The sequence below is a fragment of the Mus caroli genome, unplaced genomic scaffold (assembly GCF_978045245.1).
Source record: "Mus caroli unplaced genomic scaffold, Mus_caroli_1 scaffold_2, whole genome shotgun sequence".
In the NCBI taxonomy this organism is placed as follows: Eukaryota; Metazoa; Chordata; class Mammalia; order Rodentia; family Muridae; genus Mus; species Mus caroli.
Genome location: NW_028227257.1, coordinates 128,521,345 through 128,545,045, shown reverse-complemented (window position 1 = coordinate 128,545,045; position 23,701 = coordinate 128,521,345). Strand labels below are relative to the sequence as shown.

Here is a 23,701-nt window from a genome sequence, read left to right as displayed (position 1 = left end):
GAGAGAGAGAGAGAGAGAAATTAGTCTTAAGATAATCTTCAAGGCATAACAGCATGCCAGAGTCTTTGACTTGCCCTGTGGTCACTTTTGATGCTTCACGGTGAATGCGAAGACTTACCTTGTTCATGGTGATTGCATTATTTTTTGCCAGCACCTGCTCCAGCGAGTCGGTTATACTGGTGAATTTCAGTGTGTCAGGACGCTGGCGGTAGATGTTGTCACTCAGTATCTCTGTGGCCCTCTTGGCTTTGACAACTTCCAAGGAACCAATGGGAACCCAGCCAATGCCTTTCATCCATTCCAGGTCTGCCTTGTACAGATTCTGAAGAGCAACAGGTAAGAAAGATACATTAACTAGCCTACTGATTCATCCCAATGATGTACCATACTCAAGACACAGGAATACAGAAGGTAGGCGAGTATAGGTAGCAATATGCTCAATGTATAATATATACATATACAAAAACCTTTAAAATTAATGAAAAAGGAAGTATAATTCCTGCTGGCAGACAAAGCTGTCAGCTGTCAGACACCCAGTCCCTGGCTGATAGTCTGTGGAGCTCTCTGAAGAGTTTTTCTTGAAGTTTCTTTTTTTCTAACAAAAAGGACAATGTCCTGTCCTTAAGAATTTTACAAGATCTTTCATAGAGGACCAGTGCTCTTTAAGCCCTGGAAAATGTGTTCTAATTATGTGTTCTTTTGTCTGAATCAGCTAAAATTTAGCTCTCAAAATAACGGTACTGACCCAGCCATGGTGGCTTACACCTGTAATCCCAGAACCTTGGAAGTGAAAGAAAGAAGATCTGGAGTTCAAAGGCAGCCTTAGCTAAATGGTCAAATCAAACCATGTGAGCAGACCAATGGTGCAAGGTACGGTGACTGTAAAAGCCCTTGCCTTAATTTCCATCTCTAAAAATCACAAACAACCAAGTGAGTAAAGGAAACGTGCTGAGTGTAATGACATCAGGGGTTTATCTAGGTTATTCCTGACAGGGCAAGCTAACTATGAGTATAAGATAACTATTAATATAAGACTCTTGAAAAAGTAAGAATGTTTTCATATTTTTCTATAAATTTAAGTATAAACAGTTATTAAAGTAATATAAAACAATGTACTTCTATTTTGCTGGGCAAAAACTCATCAGTGACCCCCCCCCACTCTCTCTCTCTCTCTCTTTCTTTCCTTTCTTCCTTCTTTCCTCTCTCCCTTTTTCCCCCCTCCTCCCCTCCCAGACAGAGTCTTATATCTCAGGCTGGACTTGAAAACTTCCTGTGTAGCTAAGGCTGCCTTTGAACTCCAGATCTTCCTTCTTTCACTTCCAAGGTTCTGGGATTGCAGGCATAAGCCACCGTGGCTGGGTCAGTACTGCTATTTTGAGGGCTAAGTTTGAGCTGATTCCGACAAAAGAAGCCTGAATCACTAGGGGCACACTTCTGTCTAGACTTGCTAGTACTCATTTCCTGTTTCACACATAACTTCTGGAGGGGTTTCCAATGAGAAACTCCTTTCAGATATGCATTGAATACGTCTAGGGACATATAGGTTCCAGGCCCTTGACACTCATCAGACTCTCACAGGTTTGTCTCTGATAGGGTCTTGTCCCGCATCAGGGATACTCACATCACTCTGGAGGTCATATGCTTTCCGGGCCTGTATGACATCATTCTGGTCCGGCAGGCAGGTCCATTCGTGCAGTGGGTGTTTGTAGTCCACATCACTGACCAAGGTTTGGCATTTCTTGGCCAACACAATACCAAGCATGTCCACGGGGCTGCTGTATCTTGTCTTGTATTTCTCAAATTCTTTCTTATACTCACGGTCACTCTGCACTTTGGCAATGTGGAGGGACCACATCATCTTGGGATCGTCATGTATCGCTCTAGCGCCAATGTGGTGACCCAACTGCTTCCGATAGGCTTCTTTGTATTTGTACTGAAAAAGACACAGCCCAGAGCATAAGGAAGAAGGAAGGGATGGAAAGGACCGCTGCCTGTAGCTCCCAAGAGGAAGCCCCTCTGTGAAATCATAGGACAAGGAGTTTCTTCCATCAAGATGCCATGTCTTGGGGCAAGAAGAGCCCTACTGTTCTTCTACAAGTTCAGAGAATCATAGGCTGGCAATAACTGAGAAAAAGTGAACCCCCAAATAAGCTGCCTAACCATAGCCACAAGCCAATCCCGTGCCTGAGAGGTCCTACTTGCCAGCCTGCTTGAGGGGACCCCTGTGCATGAGCCTATGTGGCTCCCAAGTTTCTTTTCCTAGGAAAGGTAGAGAAATTTAGCACATATGTTACTCAAGCTACAGAGAGCCTGCAGGAGCGTAATGGAACCTGGGAGACATAGTTTTGAAATGGACAATTTCTGTTACTCAGTATGTGTCTAGTCTTGGTTTCATCAAATGATAAAGTTACAGAGACATTTTGCCCTACAGTGGGGACATGCTGGGGGATCACACACCACAGTTATTGCGGTCAGTTTCACGTTTCTGGACCATAACTAAAAGGCTTTAAAAGCCTACCTTTTGGGTAACTTTAAACATGTCTAGGAATCTGTTATCTTCACTTTTAGAATACAGAAATAATGATTTTTTTTTTTTAACCCTCAGTACAAAGGGACCTTTAGCCTTTGGTTATCCTCCCCGCTCCTTCCTGTGTGGGCAAACTCAGATAAGTCTATTTCATTTCTGGCTTTATTGCCTTGAGTGTATCCTGGGATTCCAAGAGCAGCCCAACACCAGTGTATCTGACTGTGAGGCATCTGCTCTATTAAACAAAGATGAAAAAGCAAGATCAAAGGCACACAGTGCAAGTAGACCATGAGCCTGGGATCATGAGTGAGCTACCCACAGTTCCATCTCGACTAAGTGGGGGTGGTAAGGACTTCAAAGGAGAAGTCGTATAGTATTACAGAGATGTGATTCCCTGAGGCAGTGGCTGGCCTGACTGGTCACAGAGTCAGCTCTTACATCACTAGCAATGTCCCGGGAAGCCTTGGCAGCCACAATGGGAATGGCATCACTTCTCAAGTCATAGCCTTCCTTCTTAGCTTCTTCCATGGCCTGGCGGTACAGGCTCTGGGGAAAGAAGAAAGATACATTTAGATATAGAAGTCACATTCACTTGAAAACCACAGTTTGAAGAGGGGTGTCATGAAAAGCACATTTTGGGGTGGGGAGGGGTGTCAAAAGAAGACAGCCCTTGGATATAGAACTATGCAATCTTAACCAAAACAAAACAAAAATGATTTTTTCCAAGCTGTTACATTAAATGGAAATTTCACATTCAGTAAATTGTAACATCGTATCTCCTTGCATAAATCATTACAGATTTTTGACACTAAGTGAGCAGTTCTCAGTGGTGTTTTAGGCAGTCAGCACTTACTCCTTTCATCAGCCAAGAAATATAACTCTGGATTTGAGATAGGAACTATTTTACTTGGCTGCCAGCACCGTTGTATAATTGTTCAATGTATAATCATTGTATAATATATAGCAAAATACTGTAAGTATGTGTTCATAATCAAAACTATGCTGCAATAAGACCAGGTGAACAATGTTTCTCTGTTAATATTTAATTGTTCATGAGCCGTTGGTCTCAACCGCTGGAAGCTCGTAGCAGATACAGGAACAGCAGATACCAAAGACTTCTGAGTCAAAAAAAATTTTCTATCTCTTTAAAACCGAGGAAACATCATCACTGTTGTTTCTATGACAAAAGACAAAATTTTTCTTTGTTCATGAAAATTTTGAGCAATTTTGTATCCTTTTTGAAATAATGTAGACTTTATAATCACTTCTAATCAGTAAATCAAAACCATTGCTCTGATTTCATGACAGTGTCTCACTATGTAGCCCAGGCTGGCCTGGGACTTACAGTCCTCCGACCTCATGTTCCTCAGGGCTGAGGTAAGTTGAATGAGGTATACGCACCATGTTTAGTAAAATACTTGTTTTATTCAACGAATTTTAATTGTAAAAAAAATTAATAAGTTACTAGAATTCATAATGAGATGTGTTTCTCACTAACTGTGCATTGAGTAAAAGTGATTCCAATTTAAATTTATTTTAGGAAATATTCCTGTTTTCACAGTAAAAGCAACATATTCTTCGCCTAGCCACAAGCTGACATACGTTTATTCTAAAGCAGCACTAAATCCCATGTAGACACTGGACTCAACAGTTCATGTTAGGGATTACTGAATAATAATTTACACTAAATGATGACGATTTAAACGGTCTGTCTTCAGATTTTTGTTTCAATATGCTCAGATGTACAGTGCTGTGCTAGAGACTCATGTGTGTTTTTTACTTTAAAAAAAATCAGGTCGCTGTGCAATCATACTTGGGTAAAGATTGTAGTGGATGTTTCGGTACTTTAGAGCAGCAGTTACCTCTTTTGCAAACCAGTAGGAAAGTTTCATGATGACACCAGCATCAGTGAACATCCAGCTTCTCCCATGCACTTCTCTCCTGCACTCGTGTGTGTGTGTGTGTGTGTGTGTGTGTGTGTGTATGTGTGTGTGTGTGTATGTGTGTGTGTGTGTGTATGTGTGTGTGTGTGTGTGTGTGTGTGTGTGTATGTATGTGTGTGTGTGCTGGAGGAAGGCAGAAGAGGGCATCAGATCCCTGGGCATTATAGGCTGATGTAAGCTAGTCTGCGGGTGCTGGGACTGGGTACCCTAGAAGAGCAGGAAGCACCCTTAACTACTCAGTCATCTCTGCAGCCTTGGAATACTTCTCTTGTAACTGGAAAATCATACACTCCATCTATTGATTTTTCTGGAGCAAATGCTCAAGTATAATGCTCATGGTAGCACAGGGAAGGTGTTCTGGATCCGTCTCATCACCCCAAGTCAGGTTTCCTTAATTTTTCCAAGGCAGACAGCAGTTTTCATTATCTCCAAGGCTGTATTTGAAATCTTGTTTGGAAAGTTACACGTGCATGGGAACTAGAATAGATACCTGAGGATACAGGAGCAAACGGTGATACGTGTTTGTGTGTGCTCACTCACAGAGTGAACAGGGGGATGGAAGACCCTGGCAGCTTTCCCAGTCATTCAAGCAGGCCATGATGAAGCCTCCTCTTCATAAACAGCGGTTGGAGAATTAATCCTTACACTTCATTTTTATTTTTGTTTTTTGGAGATAAGGCTTCTCTGTGTGGCTCTGGCTGTTTTGGAACTCACTCTGTGAACCAGGCTGGCCTCGAACTCGGAGATCTCAGCCTCCTTAGTGGTGGGATTCAAGGTTGACTTCTGCCTCCCAAATTGGGAGGGAGCTGGGATTAAAGGTGTGAGCCACCCCCGCTGGGTACAGCTTGACATTTTAAAGAAAGTAAATCAAATTGGAAATTTTAGAATTAAAAAAACTATCTAAATATATTGTTTCTATTGTAAAGGGAAAATCGACTTCATTTCTCCTCATAGAAGCAGGAGTCTCATCCCAACCTAGGACAGAGGCAGCTACATGTGCCTTAGGCTCAGGGAGGCCAGGTCCCGCAGGAAAGCTCACCTTAACCTGGCTGAGCTGGGGCCAGGGGGATATTTATGGTGAATCTGGTTTTGCGTCTGTTCTGTGATGTTTGAGGAAGAAAAATGCCCCCTTGCCTCATTGATTTGTCTTTGCTAGATGATGTAAGAAGCATGACCTTTCTTTAGGATTCTGTTAATTATGGATAGAGGCGATTAATATGTTAATTATGAATAGAGGTGATTAATATGTTAATTATGAATAGAGGCGACTAATACAAAGTAATACACTTCATCAGATCTTAAGAATGAAAGCTTAAAATTTCACTGTTAAATGAAAGAAAAATGTCCCTTAAAAATGAAAAATGTAGTAAATTGAAATATATATATATGCATATATATTGAACTAGTACGCTTGCATCAATCAGATAGATTCTTCACTTGGATAAGAGAAATCAAGTAAGGTACTATTTATGCAGTAGTAATTCAGAACTGCAAAGATAAGCATTTTTCTCTTAGATTCTAATGTCTCTAAGAAGCTTCAGTGACAACAGAAATTTGTTTCATTGCCCTCGGGCAGTTTTGAAAAGGATGATTAAAAATCTATCTTTTGGATCTTTTTAATAAACTTTGTTTTTCCAAACATGTTAAATACATTTAATATTCATGGTTACTTGAGGGTATAAGAAAGAAATTAAAATTTACTAATCAGCTATTTGACCCCATCCTGTCCTTGTCATCGATTTTATCTCATTCTGTCACCACAGAAAAGTTTCTAGATAGAGATCTTATGGATGTGGTAACCAAAGAGAACAAACATGCAAACTACATTCAAAATGAGTCTTAATTTGATGGATCTCTTTGGATCTTTGTGTGTGTGTGCATACAAATACATCTCTCTCTTCTCTCTCTTCTCTCTCTCTCTCTCTCTCTCTCTCTCTCTCTCTCTCTCTCTGTGTGTGTGTGTGTGCGCATGTGCATGTGTGCGTGTGTGTGTGTGTGTCCAGGTACACACATGCCACAGTACACTTGAATATATATGTGGTCAGTCATCACTTTCTATCCTCTTTGAGATGGGATCTTGTGTGTTTGCCTGGCTAGCTGGACAGGGAAATTTCGTGAATCCCCCTGTCTCCACCCCCCATCTTTCATTAGTTCTGGAATGAAGGTCTTCACTCCCATATCTGGCTTTACATGGTTTCTTGGGCTCTGAACTCTCTTGCCTTATTATGTGCTGACCGTAAGGGCTGATGTTCTTGTATTTGTCTTTCTAAAGTAAGATAATGAGTATAAACACCAAAACTAAGTACAGTGGACCACACCGCGACTGTGGTGCATACAAGTCCAATGTTCCTACAGCAAAAATCAATGTGGCCAGATGACGGGAATCAAAGAGATGGTTGGTCTTACCTCACTGTAGTTTATTTTATTTTGTCTGGCCAACATAATTTCTGGTGTATCAGGCATGATGTGGATCTGGGTCTTGTCTTTGTCCCAGGCTTCTGTGTATAAGCGCTGCAAAAGATAAAACAGTAAATGAATCAGAAAAAAAAAAAAGGCCATTGTTTTAAATATGAGTTTTTGGTTTTTGTTTTTTTTGGTTTTTTGAGACAGGGTTTCTCTGTGTAGCCCTGGCTGTCCTAGAACTCACTCTGTAGACCAGGCTGGCCTTGAACTCAGAAATCCACCTGCCTCTGCCTCCCAAGTGCTGGGATTAAAGGCGTGCACCACCACTGCCCAGCTCTAAATATGAGTTTTAATGACGAAATCATCAGGAAATTGAAACCCAGCCTGTTTGCCTACTGTACAAACAAAATACAGAAGAGTGTATTTTGTTTACAGTCTTTTCAATCCCTTTGATTTTTATAGGGTATCTATTATAAACATAATACATGACATAATATATAAATATAAACATAATATATAAATATAATATACAGACATTCAAACACACACACATTACCAGGTCACTCAAAACCGAATTAAAATTGCTAAATCAAGTATTTCCACAGCATATTTATATATCAACATGTTTACTATGGCTGTATTAAAGCTCATTTCATGAGTTTAAAGAAGATTTAATACCAAACAATATATTACTCAATATACTACTCTAATAGACTTAAAACTTGTTGAGCCCCAAATAGACATTTGATTTTAATATGTTTTTAAACTTTGAATCATGTACACACATGTAGGCCTGTGTGTGGGCATGTGGACATGAGTGTGAGTGCCCATGGAGGCCAGAGACATTAGATCCTGGAAGCTGTTCTTACAGGCAGTTGTCCACTGCCTGGCAAGGGTTCTAGGCACCAACTTGGATCCTCAGCAAGAGCAGTAGATACTCTTAATTACTGACCTATTTTTCCAGCCCAAAGGAATCCTATAATGGTACCCATTTCATAAACAGACGGCAAAGCAGAAATTCTCCAGCCTATATTTGCAATTCTTACATGAGGATATAAAGAACTTAACTAAATCATTGTACTTTGGATGAGAATTTAACTGGATAAAGTAAAAAAGGCTAACTCATAGACCATAGCGATTCATTCTAAATGGTCTACAACCCTGCTTTATTTTTCCCTAGACTGGGTCCTCACCTTGTTCATGTTGAGGGCGTTGCTCTTGGCCAGCACCTGCTCCAGAGAATCAGTCACACTGGTGAACTTGAACTTGTTTGGAGGCTGGCGGTAGATGTTGTCGCTCAGGATCTCTGCAGCTCTCTTACACTTGACCACATCCAGAGACCCGATGGGGACCCAGCCAATGCCTCTCATCCACTGGAGATCTGACTTGTACACATTCTGGGTAGAGGAAAAAGGAGATCTTATCGCTAAGAATCTGTGTTGGTCTTACACTTGACCACATCCAGAGACCCAATGGGAATCCAGTCATTTCCCTTCATCCACTAAAAGATAAAAATGCTCTACAGTCTAATGAGATCCAACACAAAAGCAAGTGCTAATGAACATGCTGCAACACTTGATCTCAGAGTGAAGAATAAACATTGGGAAGGTAAGCTTTATATATGCCTTTAACATATGAAGGTAGAATTCCACAAAATTCCATCTCGTGAACAAATGCTCTCTTTAAAAAAAATAAGCAAAGGGCATGTGAAAAATATGAGGGGTAGAAATAAGATACACCCGCTCTCTGAGGGTGCTACCTAATCCTAAACATAAATGTTATTATTAATCACTATCATAAACATGACTCCCATAGATCTCAACACTCACATCACTCTGGAGATCATAGGCCTGCCGAGCATGGATGACGTCATTCTGGTCAGGCAGGCATGTCCACTGGTGTAGGTAGTTCCTGTAGTCCACATCGCTGACCAAGGTCTGGCACTTCTTGGCCAACACCACCCCCAGCATGTCCACTGGGCTGCTATACTTGGTCTTCCATTTCTCAAAGTCCTTCTTGTACTCCCTGTCACTCTGGATCTTGGCCACATGCATGGACCACATCATCTTGGGGTCATCTTCAATGTTGCGGGCTCCAATGTGGTGGCCCAGCTGCTTACGGTAGCCAACTTTGTATTTGTACTGAAATGAAATGGTCATTTTTTTAAGTCAATAGAATGGGTTAAGAGTTTCATTACTTTAAAATCTTATGTTTTTTTGTTTTTTGTTTTGTTTTTAAATTGCCAGTTCTTGCTGGGAAATAGTTATCTGGATATTTTCCTGTCTCTATTCTAAACTGTGGCTTAAGTGCATAGCAACACTCTAGTGGGAATTCAGGTCAAGCTAAATTATCCTATATCTTGCATACACCAAGTCTCTGGACTATTTTGCAAAAAGACGAATCAAAACTGTATGCTGTCTTCTCTTCAGCTTTAGCCAGTAAATTCACTAACCATAAATCTTGTGATTTCAATACTACTGTTCTTTAGTTGGTAGATATTATTTCTTTTCTCACAATCTCCCTCACTGCCATGCCTAGTGTGGTTCTGATCATTTTCACTCAGTCTCTTGAAATGGATAGGACTGGACGTCCATGTTGTATGTCCTGGGTCAAATGTGATTCAGATTAGGCTTCCACAAGTAGGAAAATTACATGTACGTGAGCAGGTTAGTGTTTTAGTGGTAGGGGGAGCAGCTACCCTGGTGTTCTCTGGCAGAAACATCATGAAATTCTAATGTCAAAAATTAATGCAGCCTACATTCTACTGTTTTCTTCTTCAGAGATAGAAGGAGTACTAAAGCTCTTCACTGTTTATTTTGTTCATCTTTGTCTCTCTGCATTTCAGCTAATTTCCAAAGGGAGAGTTGGTAGTACTACAGAGCAAGTTTGGGAAAAGGTAGAGTTTCCTGTCCCCTACCAGGTCTTTATCTGTTGGACAGTGAATACAAAGTTATCTTCTAGGATTTTCTATGCCTATGAAAGCTACATGATCAAATATAAAGAAGAAGTTTACATAATTACAAATATGAAATATTATGGATTGTGATTTAATCTTAAACCAGTGGCACCTGGATATTAACCTTTTGGAAATAAAAATGAGTTTTCTTTTAAAAAAATGTAAAAAGTATTTATGTGACTTATAGTAACTGGCACCTGAATGTATCTTGTCACTGTGTTACTGAGCCTGCTTCCCCAACCCATCCATCCACATAATAGCCATCTGTCACTACTCACGTCACTGGCGATATCTCTGGAGGCCTTGGCTGCCACAATGGGGATAGCATCAACACGCAGGTCGTAGCCTTTCTTCTTTGCTTCTTCATTGGCCAGTTTATACAGACTCTATGGAAAGAGAAAAGGGCCAGTGGCAACGTTATGAAGAGTATGCATCAAGTGACTTTCACCACATGATTTTTAAAGGATAGAACTGGATACAACCTAAGGTCTGGTGATAGGGAAAAGCAAATAAAATCTAGTCTATTCTTCAAAAAGTATTTAGCTGTGTGGTGTGGTGTATGCCTTTAATCTCAGCACTTGGGAGGTAGAGGCAGGTGAAATAGATGAGACATAGTAATGGGCATTAAAATTGATATATTTTGTAAGGTGTTTCTTATAAGTTTACATAGTACTTGTACATTAATGATTAAAAACTATCAATATAGACTTATATAATTTAGTAATATAGATTGATAAAATATAATCCACACATGCTGCTAAATAAAAATAAAAATGGGAAGCAGTGTGTGCAGTGTTATTCCTTTCACATATATGACACATGCTTTTACTCATTTCTTCACTATTTAACTTTTATTATAACAGGTGATATCTTTAACAGTGTTTAAACATGAATAAAAAAAGAAGACAGAACTTTGAGTGTAGTGGACTATAATCACAACTTTAAGATTATATTTTGGTTATACTAGTAAAACATGTCTACAAAATTGCACTTTCTGTGAATAAACCAGCCACTAGCATCGTTCACGGAGAGTCCTTCCGCCAAAGGACTTGAGTTCCTTTACCTCTGACCTCTTTATGCCTTGCTCCTCTCTCTGCCCCAGATGGTTCAGTGATTTCCCTTTCTCCTGGGAATAGATCTGGAGTCCATGTATAACCCATCTCTCTTTTAGTAACCAGTCTCCAGCCCTCTCAGAAGGGCAGCATCTCTGAAGCCAAGTAGGGACAGACTGGCAACTCTAGTACAGCTTGTACCTGAGCTGAGAAACTTGACCATGATGGTTGATTAAAGCATGCTTGTTTAATTCTCTCACATACACTGTGATTTAATGTAATTTTAGAAGGTTTTTTCAAAGTGATATTTTGACTATAGTTTCTGCTCCTTCATTTTAATTCAAGACCAATGTGTGGAAAAGATGTTCATTAATAAAGACTCCTGGCCAGGACTATGAGACTTAGACAATTAAAATATAGCACTTTAATGTAGCTTAACACCTTGAATTCCAGGCAAATGAATATTATTTATTGGTGTAAATAATGGTGTAAATATTTTATCTGGCAATCTGACCCTTTAGAAGTGCCAAAGAATACTCCTTGGTCTATTGGTTCACTTTAGGAATAACTTCAACATCTAAGAAACAACATGAGCTCACTTTACTTGCAGAATCTCATGAAATATAGCATGTGATCCAGAAATGAAAGGGGATGGGTCAATGTTCACATGAAAGAGCAATGTTATCACTTTCCGTATCTCCCACCACCATAGACTCTCCACATGGCTTTGGCAGCCCCTACCTCACTGTAGTTGATTCTGTTCTGCCTTGCCAGCATAATCTCCGGTGTATCAGGCATTACATGAATTTGAATCTTGTCTTTGTCCCAGGCCTCTGTGTATAATCGCTATAAAAATAAGGTAAGATGTTGAAAGAAAACCATTTAAGATAGGCACTCCAGAAAGTCAAATTAAAACAGGACTATTGTTTGTACAATTAGGAAAAATAAGCTAGACTTGGATATTAGGCATTATCTAGAGGTCTGGGTCTTACTGCTTGTTACCAAGACTCAAACAGGAAACAACAAGACTTACTAGATTTCAAGGACAATTTAAAAGTTAAATATGGCCCTGTCCCTTTGGGAGAACTTTGAATCCACTAGCCACTCAAGTGGAAAGGTGCTTAGGAACTCTGAGGTGGCTGCCTCACCTTGTTCATGTTGAGGGCGTTGCTCTTGGCCAGCACCTGCTCCAGAGAATCAGTCACACTGGTGAACTTGAACTTGTTTGGAGGCTGGCGGTAGATGTTGTCACTCAGGATCTCTGCGGCTCTCTTACACTTGACCACATCCAGAGACCCGATGGGGACCCAGCCAATGCCTCTCATCCACTGGAGATCTGACTTGTACACATTCTGGGGAAAGGAAAAAGGGCCAGAGAGTCTTCATCAAGGGCAAAGAGCAGTGCCAAGCCCATTTATGGTAAAGATGCAAAGGGCATCAATAAGAAAATGACATTCTATTGTTTCATAGAAAGCGAGCTTAGCGTAGTAGGCAGGTGGACAGAAGGACTATGTTCAAAAATGACCCAGGAATGCTTTCCATTCACAATAAAATATGCCAACTATGTAACTGTAAGGAAAAGAATGATCCCACTAACATCTGTGGGTCGTGTTAATGGCTTTTATAAATGATGTACACAGGACAGAATGCCAACCCAGAGTGAGAAGAAGCACCACACATGGCCCACAACAAGCTGCCAGGAAATCCTTAGCCACACGAAGCATTCTGTGGCTATCAAAACCTTTACTTTCTAAGGATACTGCCAACATGTAAAGGGGTATTAATACATATTTTAATGAAAACTGGAATGTGAAGCAATGTGGTTTGGAAAACTCTTAAGTGTATGTAGGGTTTTTGGGGGGTTGGGCTGAACCAGATTATTGCCTTCAGTATACTCTTTTCTTATATTTCAAGTTATCTTCGTAAAAAATGAGTGACTTAAAGTGAGAATAATAATAAGGACGGCTTGGTCCCCAGAAATGTGGATAGCTACCATACCACCCAAGATTGGGGGCATTGCACATGTTACCGGGCTAGGGTCTCTGCCACTTTCCCATCCCATTCTCAGGGTAGGAGGCATATGATAGGTTTGCACAGTCACTCATCTTGCAATATGTTTCTCAGTTAGTTTTCAGCCATGTTTTTTCTGTTAAAGGTTTTTACATACCCCATAAGTATTCAAAAACTACTCCCTCAACAATGGTACTGAAACTGTAGTCAGCTAGTAGCCTTGGGAGCAGAATGAGAAAGATAAGTGGGAATTTCACAGACAAAGCCTCTGGCACAGCCCTGCATGGCCTGCTCATTAGGCTTAAGGAGCCACAGCAAGGCTGGCTAGCACAGTACTGCTGTATCTGCAGCGAATGCTTCCTGCAGCACCAAGACCAGCCACTACAGGAGAAAAGCTGTCCAGGACAGGCACTTGGCAACCAACCTCCAGCAGTCTATCACTGTTGCTCCTGTATGTGGCTAACCCTTGTTAACTACACTTCTTCACAAACCACAAAACACAGAGCAGGTGGCTGTACAGCTCAGTCATTGACGTATAATTATTGTGGATTTATCTCACTCTCCAAAGCTCTCTAATGCTTTGTAATCGCTTCACACGTTTATAAAACACCCAGATCTGAGACAGCCATCCGCTGCCAATAGACGCTCGGTTTAGTCATTAGCATCTGACACCCCACACAAATGGAGCAAATGTCAGCAAAACTGTCCGACAGCTTGCAAATGCAGCAGCTTCAGCATCCTCTGGGAGCAGACAGAGTGTCGTTAGCAGTCCTGTGACTAGAACTACAGAGGAAACCAATAGCAAATTCTACAGTAATTGTGTGTGGGGGGTGCTGGAAGATTAGATCCAGGCCTTACACTAGACAAGCATTCTACCACTGAGTTACATCGCCAACCTTTTGGAGTCATTTTTTTAAACTAAAAATTTGCTTTTTCAAAAAAGTTAACTTCCTGAAGAATTAAGAAAATGTTTTCCTTTTGAGGACTCTTGATTCACATTTTGTTTAATTAGAGTTTTGTCTTTATAGAATCAAATGTAGTTAGGGAACAGCATTTCCTTATAAGGATGTCATTTACCAACCAATGAGTTTTAGATAGAATAGGCCATGGACTGTGTGTAAGGGCTAACCTTTTCATATAGCTTGGAGGTTCTTTTATAAGCACCATACTCACATCGCTCTGGAGATCATAGGCCTGCCGAGCATGGATGACATCATTCTGGTCAGGCAGGCATGTCCACTCGTGGAGAGGATGCTTGTAGTCTATGTCGCTTACAAGGATCTGGCACTTCTTGGCCAGCACCACACCCAGCATGTCCACTGGGCTGCTATACTTGGTCTTCCACTTCTCAAAGTCCTTCTTGTACTCCCTGTCACTCTGGATCTTGGCCACATGCATGGACCACATCATCTTGGGGTCATCCTTGATGTTCCGAGCCCCAATGTGGTGGCCCAGCTGCTTGCGGTAGCCATCTTTGTATTTGTACTAAAGTGAAAATTCACAAATCAGACTTCTATTATAAACACTTTGATGTAACAGATTTGTACAAAATCATGTTACTTTCATCATAGATTAACTTATTTTTTTCTGATGAACACCAACTCCAGCCAGCATCCTGGCCTTTACCCTTAAAGCCTGTTGATGTGGTGAAGTAGATAGATTTCATACAGCATACATAGATTACCTCAAGTAACCTATGGTCTGGCACTAAGATACAGTCTGGAAAGCAGGAAGCACACACACCTGGGAACATCACTCATAAGAATCAGAATGAGGCCACTTGAACGAGGGGATCCTGAAGAATTGGACCTTATACACTGAAAGTATGGTAGGAAAGGAATGCACTTGGAAACATTGTGTGTTTATTAATCCTAGAAAGTAGCTTAAAGTGGCTATCTCGTGTAACAAAGGAGGCATTCCTCACCAGATTCAAATATTCGGTATTAGCAAATTTCTATCATCATGATAAAGACTGGTTATATTGGAAAGTTGCTATAGCAACTCATCTGGTTAAGTGAGCTCTTAAGGTCATTGTGTTCTACTTTCACATAGGTCAACAGTGCTTATTATTATTATTATTATTTATTATTATTATTATCACAAGTTCAGTGACTTTGCTGTGGAACCTAAGCCAATCCTCTCCAATTTAGGCTTCCAATTTTAAAGATAACTGAGTTAGAAAGTATAGATAAATCAATGGGAAGAGGCATGGCATAGTGGGAAGGAATGAGGAGTTTGTCTAGTTTAAACTTCACCATATATTAAGGCTGATTTCAGTAAAGCTGTTTGAATAATTCATAAAATGGAGATAATGATAGTATCTACCACTTTGGGTAGAATCTGAAGATAAGGCATAGAAAGCTCTTAGTAGAGTTCTTAAAAATATTATTTTAATTATTTATGACTGTTGGCACGCATCCTTTTGCTGAGGCAGAGAAGGGGCTGATACACAAAAAACAAGGTGAGCCACTTCTAGTATAAAAAATAGTCCACCACTATATCTGTGAATAGTGACCCTTGATATTTACAGCAGGTATCCATTCCTCAAGAATCTGGAAGGCACCAGGAGAGCAGGATAGTCTTACCCTGATGGGGCAGGGAAAGGGGGTGCTACACTGTATAGCCAGGGGCGACAGGTAAGGTGTAAGCCTGGGCTAGGAGCCTCTATCTCATACTGGTAAATACTTTTTCTTCTTAATCCAACAAGGGTGAGTTGTAACGTCAGGTGTTAAGTGCATCTTTAAATACTATTTATTAAAACACCACATAAAGCTAGACCCAGATCCTCAATAGAATGTAGGCTTGGGAGTTTCACAGCAGGTTCTCCTGTGAACCTGTAATCACTCTTACATAACTATCCAAGCCTGCAGCTCTGCTCTAGCCTTCTCTCATGCTCTCTTCCTGGGAAGTGTTTTTTTTTTTCTGAAAACACACAAATCCTTTTCATAAATAGCAACTTTTCCATTCCTTCCAAAGCCAGGTTTCTGAAAAATTTCATACAAGGGTGATAGGCTTTGTTGTTGTTTTCGGTTTTTTTTTTTTTTTTTTGAAAATCACATTGTGTCCTGGCTAGTTTTATGTCAACTCAACCCAACACAAGCTAGAGTTATCTGAGAGCAGGGAACCTGAGTTGAGAGACTGCCTCCATAAGACCTAGCTGTAGGGGATTTTCTTAATTAGTGATCAGTTAAGGGGGGCCCAGTCCATTGTAGGTGGGACCATCCTTGAGCTGGTGGTCCTGAGTTCTTAAAAGAAAGCAGGCTGAGCAAGCCATGAGGACCAAGCCAGTAAGCAACACTTCTCCATGCCTCCACATCTGCTCCTGCCTATAGTTTCCTACTCCGTTTGAATTCCTGTTCTGATTTCTGTTGTTGATAATCAATGATCTGGAAGTGTAAGCTGAATAAGCCCTTTCATCTCTAACTTGCTTTTTGGTCATGGAATTTCGTTATAGCAATAGAAATACTAACTAAGACACCCTGAATAAATCTCTGGTTAGTCTAGTATTCACTGCATGGTGGAGGCTGACCTCAAACTTAAGGAAGATTTCTTGCCTCAGCCTCTTAAATGCTTTACAAGGACATGCCACCATGTGCAACCTATGGAAAGTACTTTGTAAAGCTTTAACACAGTGAAAACACCACACCATGCTGCTCACAGATGGGAAGAGAACTCATAGCTTACGTCACTGGCGATGTCTCTGGAGGCCTTGGCTGCCACAATAGGGATGGCATCGCTTCGTAAGTCATAGCCTTTTTTCTTTGCTTCTTCATTGGCAAGTTTATACAGACTCTAAATTTGGGTCATTCCCCCAAAAAGAAAGCAATCAGTTAGAGGTTTATGTTCATATCTAAAAAAAGTAATAGAGGATTTGAACAATTCATAAAACTCTTCATATAGTGCTCATTATGATGTAATTTCTGAGTTCCAAGTCTTCTTAAGCAACAAAGAAAATACCTATGAAGATCATTATATCAGATTATTCTAAACGTTTACAATGAATTAAATAAACAGATGTACATGGAAAAAATTTCCAGAGAAATTAAGCTAAAACCTAAGGTGGGAAACATGTAGATGAATTGTTTAAAGAAAGTAATTTACTCTATTTGGCCTGGCTTTGTGTCTGTGACTATGTATGCTGTGTACATAGCAGGGATGAAGATGAGGACTCCCTCAGCTTTCGACTTTCTGGGAGAAGTGATGAGAGCCTGGTAACTTAGGGGACCAACTGCTGAGAAGCCAAACCACAAGAGGCAATTTAACAACACAGTTCAACCACAGAGACAACAGTGGTTCAGGAAGGAGTGTGTGTGTGTATGTGTGTATGTGTGTGCATGTTTTACTGTGATCTCAGAATAAGGGAAGTTTCCAAACCCAGATACTATTGCAGATGCCAACAAGATTTTGCTGACAGGACCCTGATATAGCTGTCTCCTGTGAGGCTCTGCCAGTGCCTGGCAAATACAGAAGTGGATGCTCACAGTCATCCATTGGATGGAGCACAGGGTCCCCAATGAAGGAGCCAGAGAAAGGACCCAAGGAGCTGAAGGGGTTTGCAACCCTATAGGAGGAACAACAATATGAACTAACCAGTACCCTGAGAGCTCCCTAGGACTAAACCACCAGTCAAAGAAAACACCTGGTGGGACTCATGTCTCTAGCTGTGTATGTAGCAGAGGATGGCCTAGTCAGTCATCAATGGGAGGAGAGGCCCTTGATCTCATGAAGATTCTATGCCCCAGTATAGGGGAATGTCAGAGCCAGGAATTGGGAGTGTGTGGGTTGGGGAACAGGGGGAGCAGGGAGGGAATAGGGGATTTTCAGAGAGGAAACTAGGAAAGGGGATAACATTTGAAATGTAAATAAAGAAAATATCTAATTTAAAAAAATAAGGGAAGTTCCTGCAGAGGGCTGATCTTGAGTTCTACGTTGAAAGATAAGCTAGGCTTCCAAAGACTAAGCTGGTAGTTGGAAGACAGAGCACAGGAAGGACTGGAATGAGCGACCAGAGAGGAATGTCAGACAGGGACTGAAAAGATTTTGGAGTTGGAACAGAACACCTGCATGTAAGAAATGAGCGTGCCACTTAGGGTTAGGGCTCTAGCTCCACCATAAGGTGTCTGCTAGCATCTGAGGCCCTGAATTCAGTCTCCAGTACTGGTGGAGGCGGGGCAGTCTTTGTCGCTTACTTCTTTAGAAGTCAAGAAAAATCTTAGAGGGAGAAGGTCAAATAATTTTACACTGTGTTCTCCCATCTTAACTGAGATTAAAACAGAAAAGTATTGAATTTGTATAAAGAGAATGGCAAGAAAAGAGATTGGGTGGGCTAGGCACTCAGCCAAGGGATTCTTTCCTGCCACGCCTTCCTAGCAACATTGTTCTACTATGGTGTCTCTGGAAGTTTCCAGCAGTACAGGTTCAAAAATTCCAGAAGAAATTGCTTGAGGACTTGATATTTTCAGTTTGGGTGGCCATTAAGAGCCAGTTCTACAATCACTACAACTCCAGTCTGCCTCCCACCCCCACCCCTCCAAAAATTACTTTAGACCTGTGATTCTGTCTAAAGTCTCTGAGTTCCATTGTGGATAAGGTTAATAGTCTATTGCTCTGTCCTCTCAGACAAATGGCATTCAACTTGCCAGTGGCACAAAGCTCAGAGAAAAAGATAACACACCTGTCCCAGAATCTTAGATTCACAAGATCTCTACAGGCTGAAACCCGTAGCGTCAATCTAACTGGAAGAAATTACACGGAGATGAATGACAGTCTTTGAGATAGATATAAATTACAAATGCACATACTCAACCTAGCGGAAATATAGCTTAACTTTAGCCTTTGTGAAAGGTCTTGTCGTCTAAGAGGATTCAAGATCATGTACACTAGCATTGATATAGCAGCCAACGTGCTCCAGCAGAGTGCAGGAATGCTGGCCATAGGTCCAGAAGATGAAAACCAGCTCGTGTGTTCAGTTCTGCTTATAACCCACTCACAGTATTTGATTTAGCTTAGAGTCACATCTGACCCGCTGAAGAAATATCTAGGAATACAGGGATGTTAATGCAAACAGAACCTGGGGTGGGGCTGGTAAGGAAGGACACTCATGGATATCAGTATCTCTGTGTACAGATTGGTACTGCCAATTTCAGAGGACTTTGGGATTTTCAAAGGGAGTATTCCAAGAGAAACAGTTTTTGATGGAAATTTCCAGAACAAAGAGGTTGATTTATGAAATAAGCTCTTTGTCACTGGAAATTCTTAGGCAAAGGTGGCACAATCCTGAGTGGGGTGTCTCTCCCGGAGAGGGGCTGACCTCTCTACCTAAGACACAGGTTCTAAAATGAGGGCACATGATCTCATGCTCACCAGCCATAAAAAGAAACAGGCTCATTTATATATAATCCCAGCAGAGTTTCCATCATAGACTCTCTATGTATTGTTTCATGGTTCTGGGATTTTAGATCATGAATTTATTCTTATACTTTAGAAATCATAAGCTTTAAACTACAGCATAATCTAAAAGCAATATACTAGACATGGAAAGTAAATTTATGAGGCTTTGCATTAGCACTAAGGGGAGATACATGTATAGTCTGTCTTTAATTTCTTTATTTCAAAAGTTAATAAAGAGGGGCAAGAGCAGTAGTTCTCAACCTTCCTAATGCTCTGGCCCCTTAATACAGTTTCTCTTGTTGTAGTGACCCTTAATAATAAAATTATGTTTTTGTTATTTCTTAACTGTAATTTTGCTATATAAATCATTAGATAAATATCTGATATACAGATGGCCTTCGGCAAGCCCCGTGAAATGGACGTTCGACCCCCAAAAGGGTTGTAACCCATGGACTGAGAACAACCAGGCTAGAGAGTTGGCGTAGTGGTTAAGAGCACTGACAGCCTTTCCAAAGGACCTGGGTTTGATTCCCACCACTCATATGGTGGCTCACAGCCATCAGTAACCATCTGTACCACCAGTTCCAGGGCATCGAACACCCAGGGCATCTAACACCCTCTTCTGGCTTCTGTGGGCACCACTCATGTACATGGTGCATAGACAAACATCCATAAACATAAGATAAAATGTTTGAAAAAGAGAAGAAAGTTAAATAAAAGAAAATGCACTTCATCTTATGATTATTGCTGAAATCATTAATTCTTGTAATTAATGCAAAAATTGTATTACCCTAAATGATAACTCATCATAAAGTTTAGCACTTATGATAGTGATTGAGAAATGCAAATGTGACTTTTCTCATGAAATAAAAAAAGGTGGTTCTTTACAAAGCTGCCATTCATCATTATATCACCATGGAATGGTGAAAAACAGCATTCTAAAATATGCTACTTCATCAAAACCAAGAAGTAATAATAACTGAACTCAATAGTAAAATATGAATACCATAATAGGTGATAACAGATTAGAGAAATAAATGATAAAAGAAGATATAACTGTCTTATTTATATCACAATGGAAGTGAAAAACAGCACCATTTTCTAAGAATTGGCATGTATTCCCACCTCGCTGTAGTTGACTTTATTCATTCGCGCCAACATGATTTCTGGTGTATCTGGCATGATGTGGATTTGCGTCTTGTCTTTGTCCCAGGCTTCTGTGTACAAACGCTATCAAAGAGGATATACATTCATCAGGAAAAACACCAATGTCTAATCAATAGGAGTTGCAAGACCACAGAAAATATATAAACAAAGGAGACAAGGTTACAGCATTTTATATACATGTCATCAATTAATTAGTTCATAGTGGAATATATATTTGTAATATATATTCTGATAATCTGAAAACACATACAAATTAAAAGGAAAGTGAGAATAAGTATTTCAGTGCAGTGATTATTTTTCCACAAAATAAGCTATTTTATCAAAATCAAGGAATACTATAACTGAAATCAATAGTAAAATATGAATATCATACTAGGTGGATAACAGATTAGAGAAATAAATGATAAAAGGTAGCTATAAATGTCTTAATGTATAAAACTCCTCTCAACCATCTTCCTGTTTCTTGGATTTAGCTTCAGCCACCCCATGTGACTTCCCTGAACTCTGACCTCTCACCTTGTTCATAGTGATGGCATTATTCTTGGCCAATACTTGCTCCAGAGAATCAGTCACACTGGTAAACTTGAACTTGTCTGGGGGCTGACGGTAGATTTTGTCACTCAAGATTTCAGTGGCCCGTTTGCATTTTTCCACATCCAAAGAGCCAATGGGCACCCAGCCGATGCCTCTCATCCACTGGAGATCAGACTTGTACATATTCTGTTGACACATACATTGCCCATAAATATTTATCTCCACATTGGGAATGCATTTTTAGCCAATAGATATAAAATCAAGTAAGAAGACTCCTAAAAAAATAATTTAGTAGGTAGCAGGTCCAAGCACTACTTCACTTTGGATGAATGCTAAGGATTAGCATTCAAAAGGAGAGCATGCATGCTATCCCTCACACACTTGAAGGCATAGGTGAGCATTGGGCCATCTATTTAAACCTTCTTCTGTGGAATAAACTCACTGATCCTGCCTTTATGATCATCAATACTTACATCGCTCTGGAGATCATAGGCCTGCCGAGCGTGGATGACGTCATTCTGGTCAGGTAGGCATGTCCACTGGTGTAGGTAGTTCCTGTAGTCAGCATCGCTGACCAAGGTCTGGCACTTCTTAGCCAGCACCACACCCAGCATGTCCACTGGGCTGCTATACTTGGTCTTCCACTTCTCAAAGTCCTTCTTGTACTCCCTGTCACTCTGGATCTTGGCCACGTGCATGGACCACATCATCTTGGGGTCATCATGTATACCGCGGGCACCGATGTGGTGGCCCAGCTGCTTACGGTAGCCTTCCTTGTACTTGAACTACAAGAAGAAAAAGACTGCTAGTTGTCTGCTTTGACCTTTAGAGAAATGTAGTCCCTAGGACAGAATTATCGTGTTCATTAAATGTAATGGTTTCCTTTGAATATATAGTTTATGTTGTATCTTATATCATGAAGAAAATAAGCAAAATACTAAAAAGAAAAGGAAAGCAAATATATTATTTTATTGCACAGAGCTCTTTGTGGAATGCGTGTAATGAAGAATATAATTAGAATATGAGTCATAAGTTAATGGGTTTTGTCTGCTTTTTTTTTTTTTTTTTTTTTTTTTTGGTTTTTCGAGACAGGGTTTCTCTGTATAGCCCTGGCTGTCCTGGAACTCACTTTGTAGACCAGGCTGGCCTCAAACTCAGAAATCTGCCTGCCTCTGCCTCCCAAGTGCTGGGATTAAAGGTGTGCGCCACCACCGCCCGGCTTTGTCTGCTTTTTATAATTATTGCATAAGCATTTTTATGTCATTAGAATTTTTTATAAACATGCATGATAGTCATAGCAGGCATGCCATTATACAGTTATACATTAATAATAAATTCTTTTATGTTGGTCATTTGTTTTTAAATGTGATGACCATTTCCTATATTTTCGAAACAAAATAACAATGTATTTTTGACTCAATGACAAAAACATGAGTAAAAAAAAAACCTTAGCAATGTGGGCAAACCCATCTCTTAAAGAAAGCAAAGATTGAAAAGGGGGATGGTATCAGGGTATGGGGAGATGTCCAAAGCACATGTGTATGCTTCTTTAAAAATGGCCTTGTGTGGCATGGTGGCTCATGCTTTTAATTCCAACACTTGGGAGGCAGAGGCAGGTAGATTTCTGAGAGTTTGAAGCCAGCCTGGTCTACAAAGCAAGTTCCAGGACAACCATGGGCTGTTATAGAGAAACCTTGTGTTGGAAAAAAAAAACCCAACAAAACAAAATGGCACACTGAAATGCTCACTACTACGGCTGATGACTAGCTGGAAGTCACAAGTTTAGTACCATTATTTTAAGCTGATGGCTGACATAATCAAAGATTAGCAACAACATTAACATCATAGCTTGGTCCATTGTACATTAAAGAGAGCCAGGTGATCCTGGAGCCAAATCTAAGATGAACCCCCCTCCCCCCGCATACCTAATCTCCCCAGTGTACTTACGTCACTTGCAATGTCCCTGGAGGCTTTGGCTGCCTTGATAGGAATGGCATCAAGCCGCATGTCATAGCCTTTCCTCTTGGCTTCTTCCAGGCCGAGCTTATATAATTTCTGCAAGAGACATAAATAATCATAAGTTTCATTTACAAAGCGTAATCTAAGGAAAATATATCACGTATTACAAATACATTGCTTACCTCACTGTAATTTACTTTGTTTTGTTTAGCCAATATAACTTCAGGAGTATCTGGCATAATGTGGACAGTGGTTTTATCTTTATTCCAAGCTTCTGTATAGAGGTGCTAAGAACAAGAAGAAGACAGGCCAATAATTAACACTTTGAAGCCATGCTCTGTGAGTTAATGTCATGATGTGTTCAGGTTTCCATGACTCTGTCAGTAAGAAACATTTCGTTTAGAGACACCTTAATGTTATTGAGAAGAATTTAATGGGATTTTTCTTTCTACAGGAACAGTGACGCCCACTGTTGTCAGAAACATTTAATACCTCCCTCATGCAAAAGACTTACATGGTTCATGGTTATAGCATTATTTTTTGCCAAGACCATTGGCATGGAGTCCATCAGGCTGGAAAACTTGAATTTATTTGGGTGCTGACGGTAAACATGGTCACTCAGGATCTGAGTGGCTCGTTTGTTTTTCTCATCCTCGAGGGAACCAGAAGGTATCCAGCCAATGCCTTTCAGCCACTGAAGATCAGCCTTGTACACATTCTGAAATTTGAAGTGACAAATCACAAATATAAGCATATATCC

The 23,701-nt window shown here is 40.4% G+C and overlaps 1 protein-coding gene across 1 annotated transcript in view; it reads right to left on the bottom strand.

Moving 5' to 3' along the window:
* Positions 1-23,701, bottom strand: part of Neb (nebulin) — a 200,314-nt gene that overhangs the window by 95,085 nt on the left and 81,528 nt on the right. Inside the window, exons 57-73 of the mRNA XM_085834915.1 lie at positions 23,456-23,659; positions 23,124-23,228; positions 22,930-23,037; positions 21,456-21,767; positions 20,965-21,168; positions 20,407-20,511; positions 16,576-16,683; positions 14,065-14,376; positions 12,030-12,233; positions 11,623-11,727; positions 10,108-10,215; positions 8,703-9,014; positions 8,067-8,270; positions 6,877-6,981; positions 2,966-3,073; positions 1,622-1,933; positions 119-322 (exon numbers count right to left, since the gene is read on the bottom strand). Coding sequence (XP_085691041.1) covers positions 119-322; positions 1,622-1,933; positions 2,966-3,073; positions 6,877-6,981; positions 8,067-8,270; positions 8,703-9,014; positions 10,108-10,215; positions 11,623-11,727; positions 12,030-12,233; positions 14,065-14,376; positions 16,576-16,683; positions 20,407-20,511; positions 20,965-21,168; positions 21,456-21,767; positions 22,930-23,037; positions 23,124-23,228; positions 23,456-23,659 — 3,120 coding nt within the window. The remainder of the gene's footprint in view (positions 1-118; positions 323-1,621; positions 1,934-2,965; positions 3,074-6,876; positions 6,982-8,066; positions 8,271-8,702; positions 9,015-10,107; positions 10,216-11,622; positions 11,728-12,029; positions 12,234-14,064; positions 14,377-16,575; positions 16,684-20,406; positions 20,512-20,964; positions 21,169-21,455; positions 21,768-22,929; positions 23,038-23,123; positions 23,229-23,455; positions 23,660-23,701) is intronic.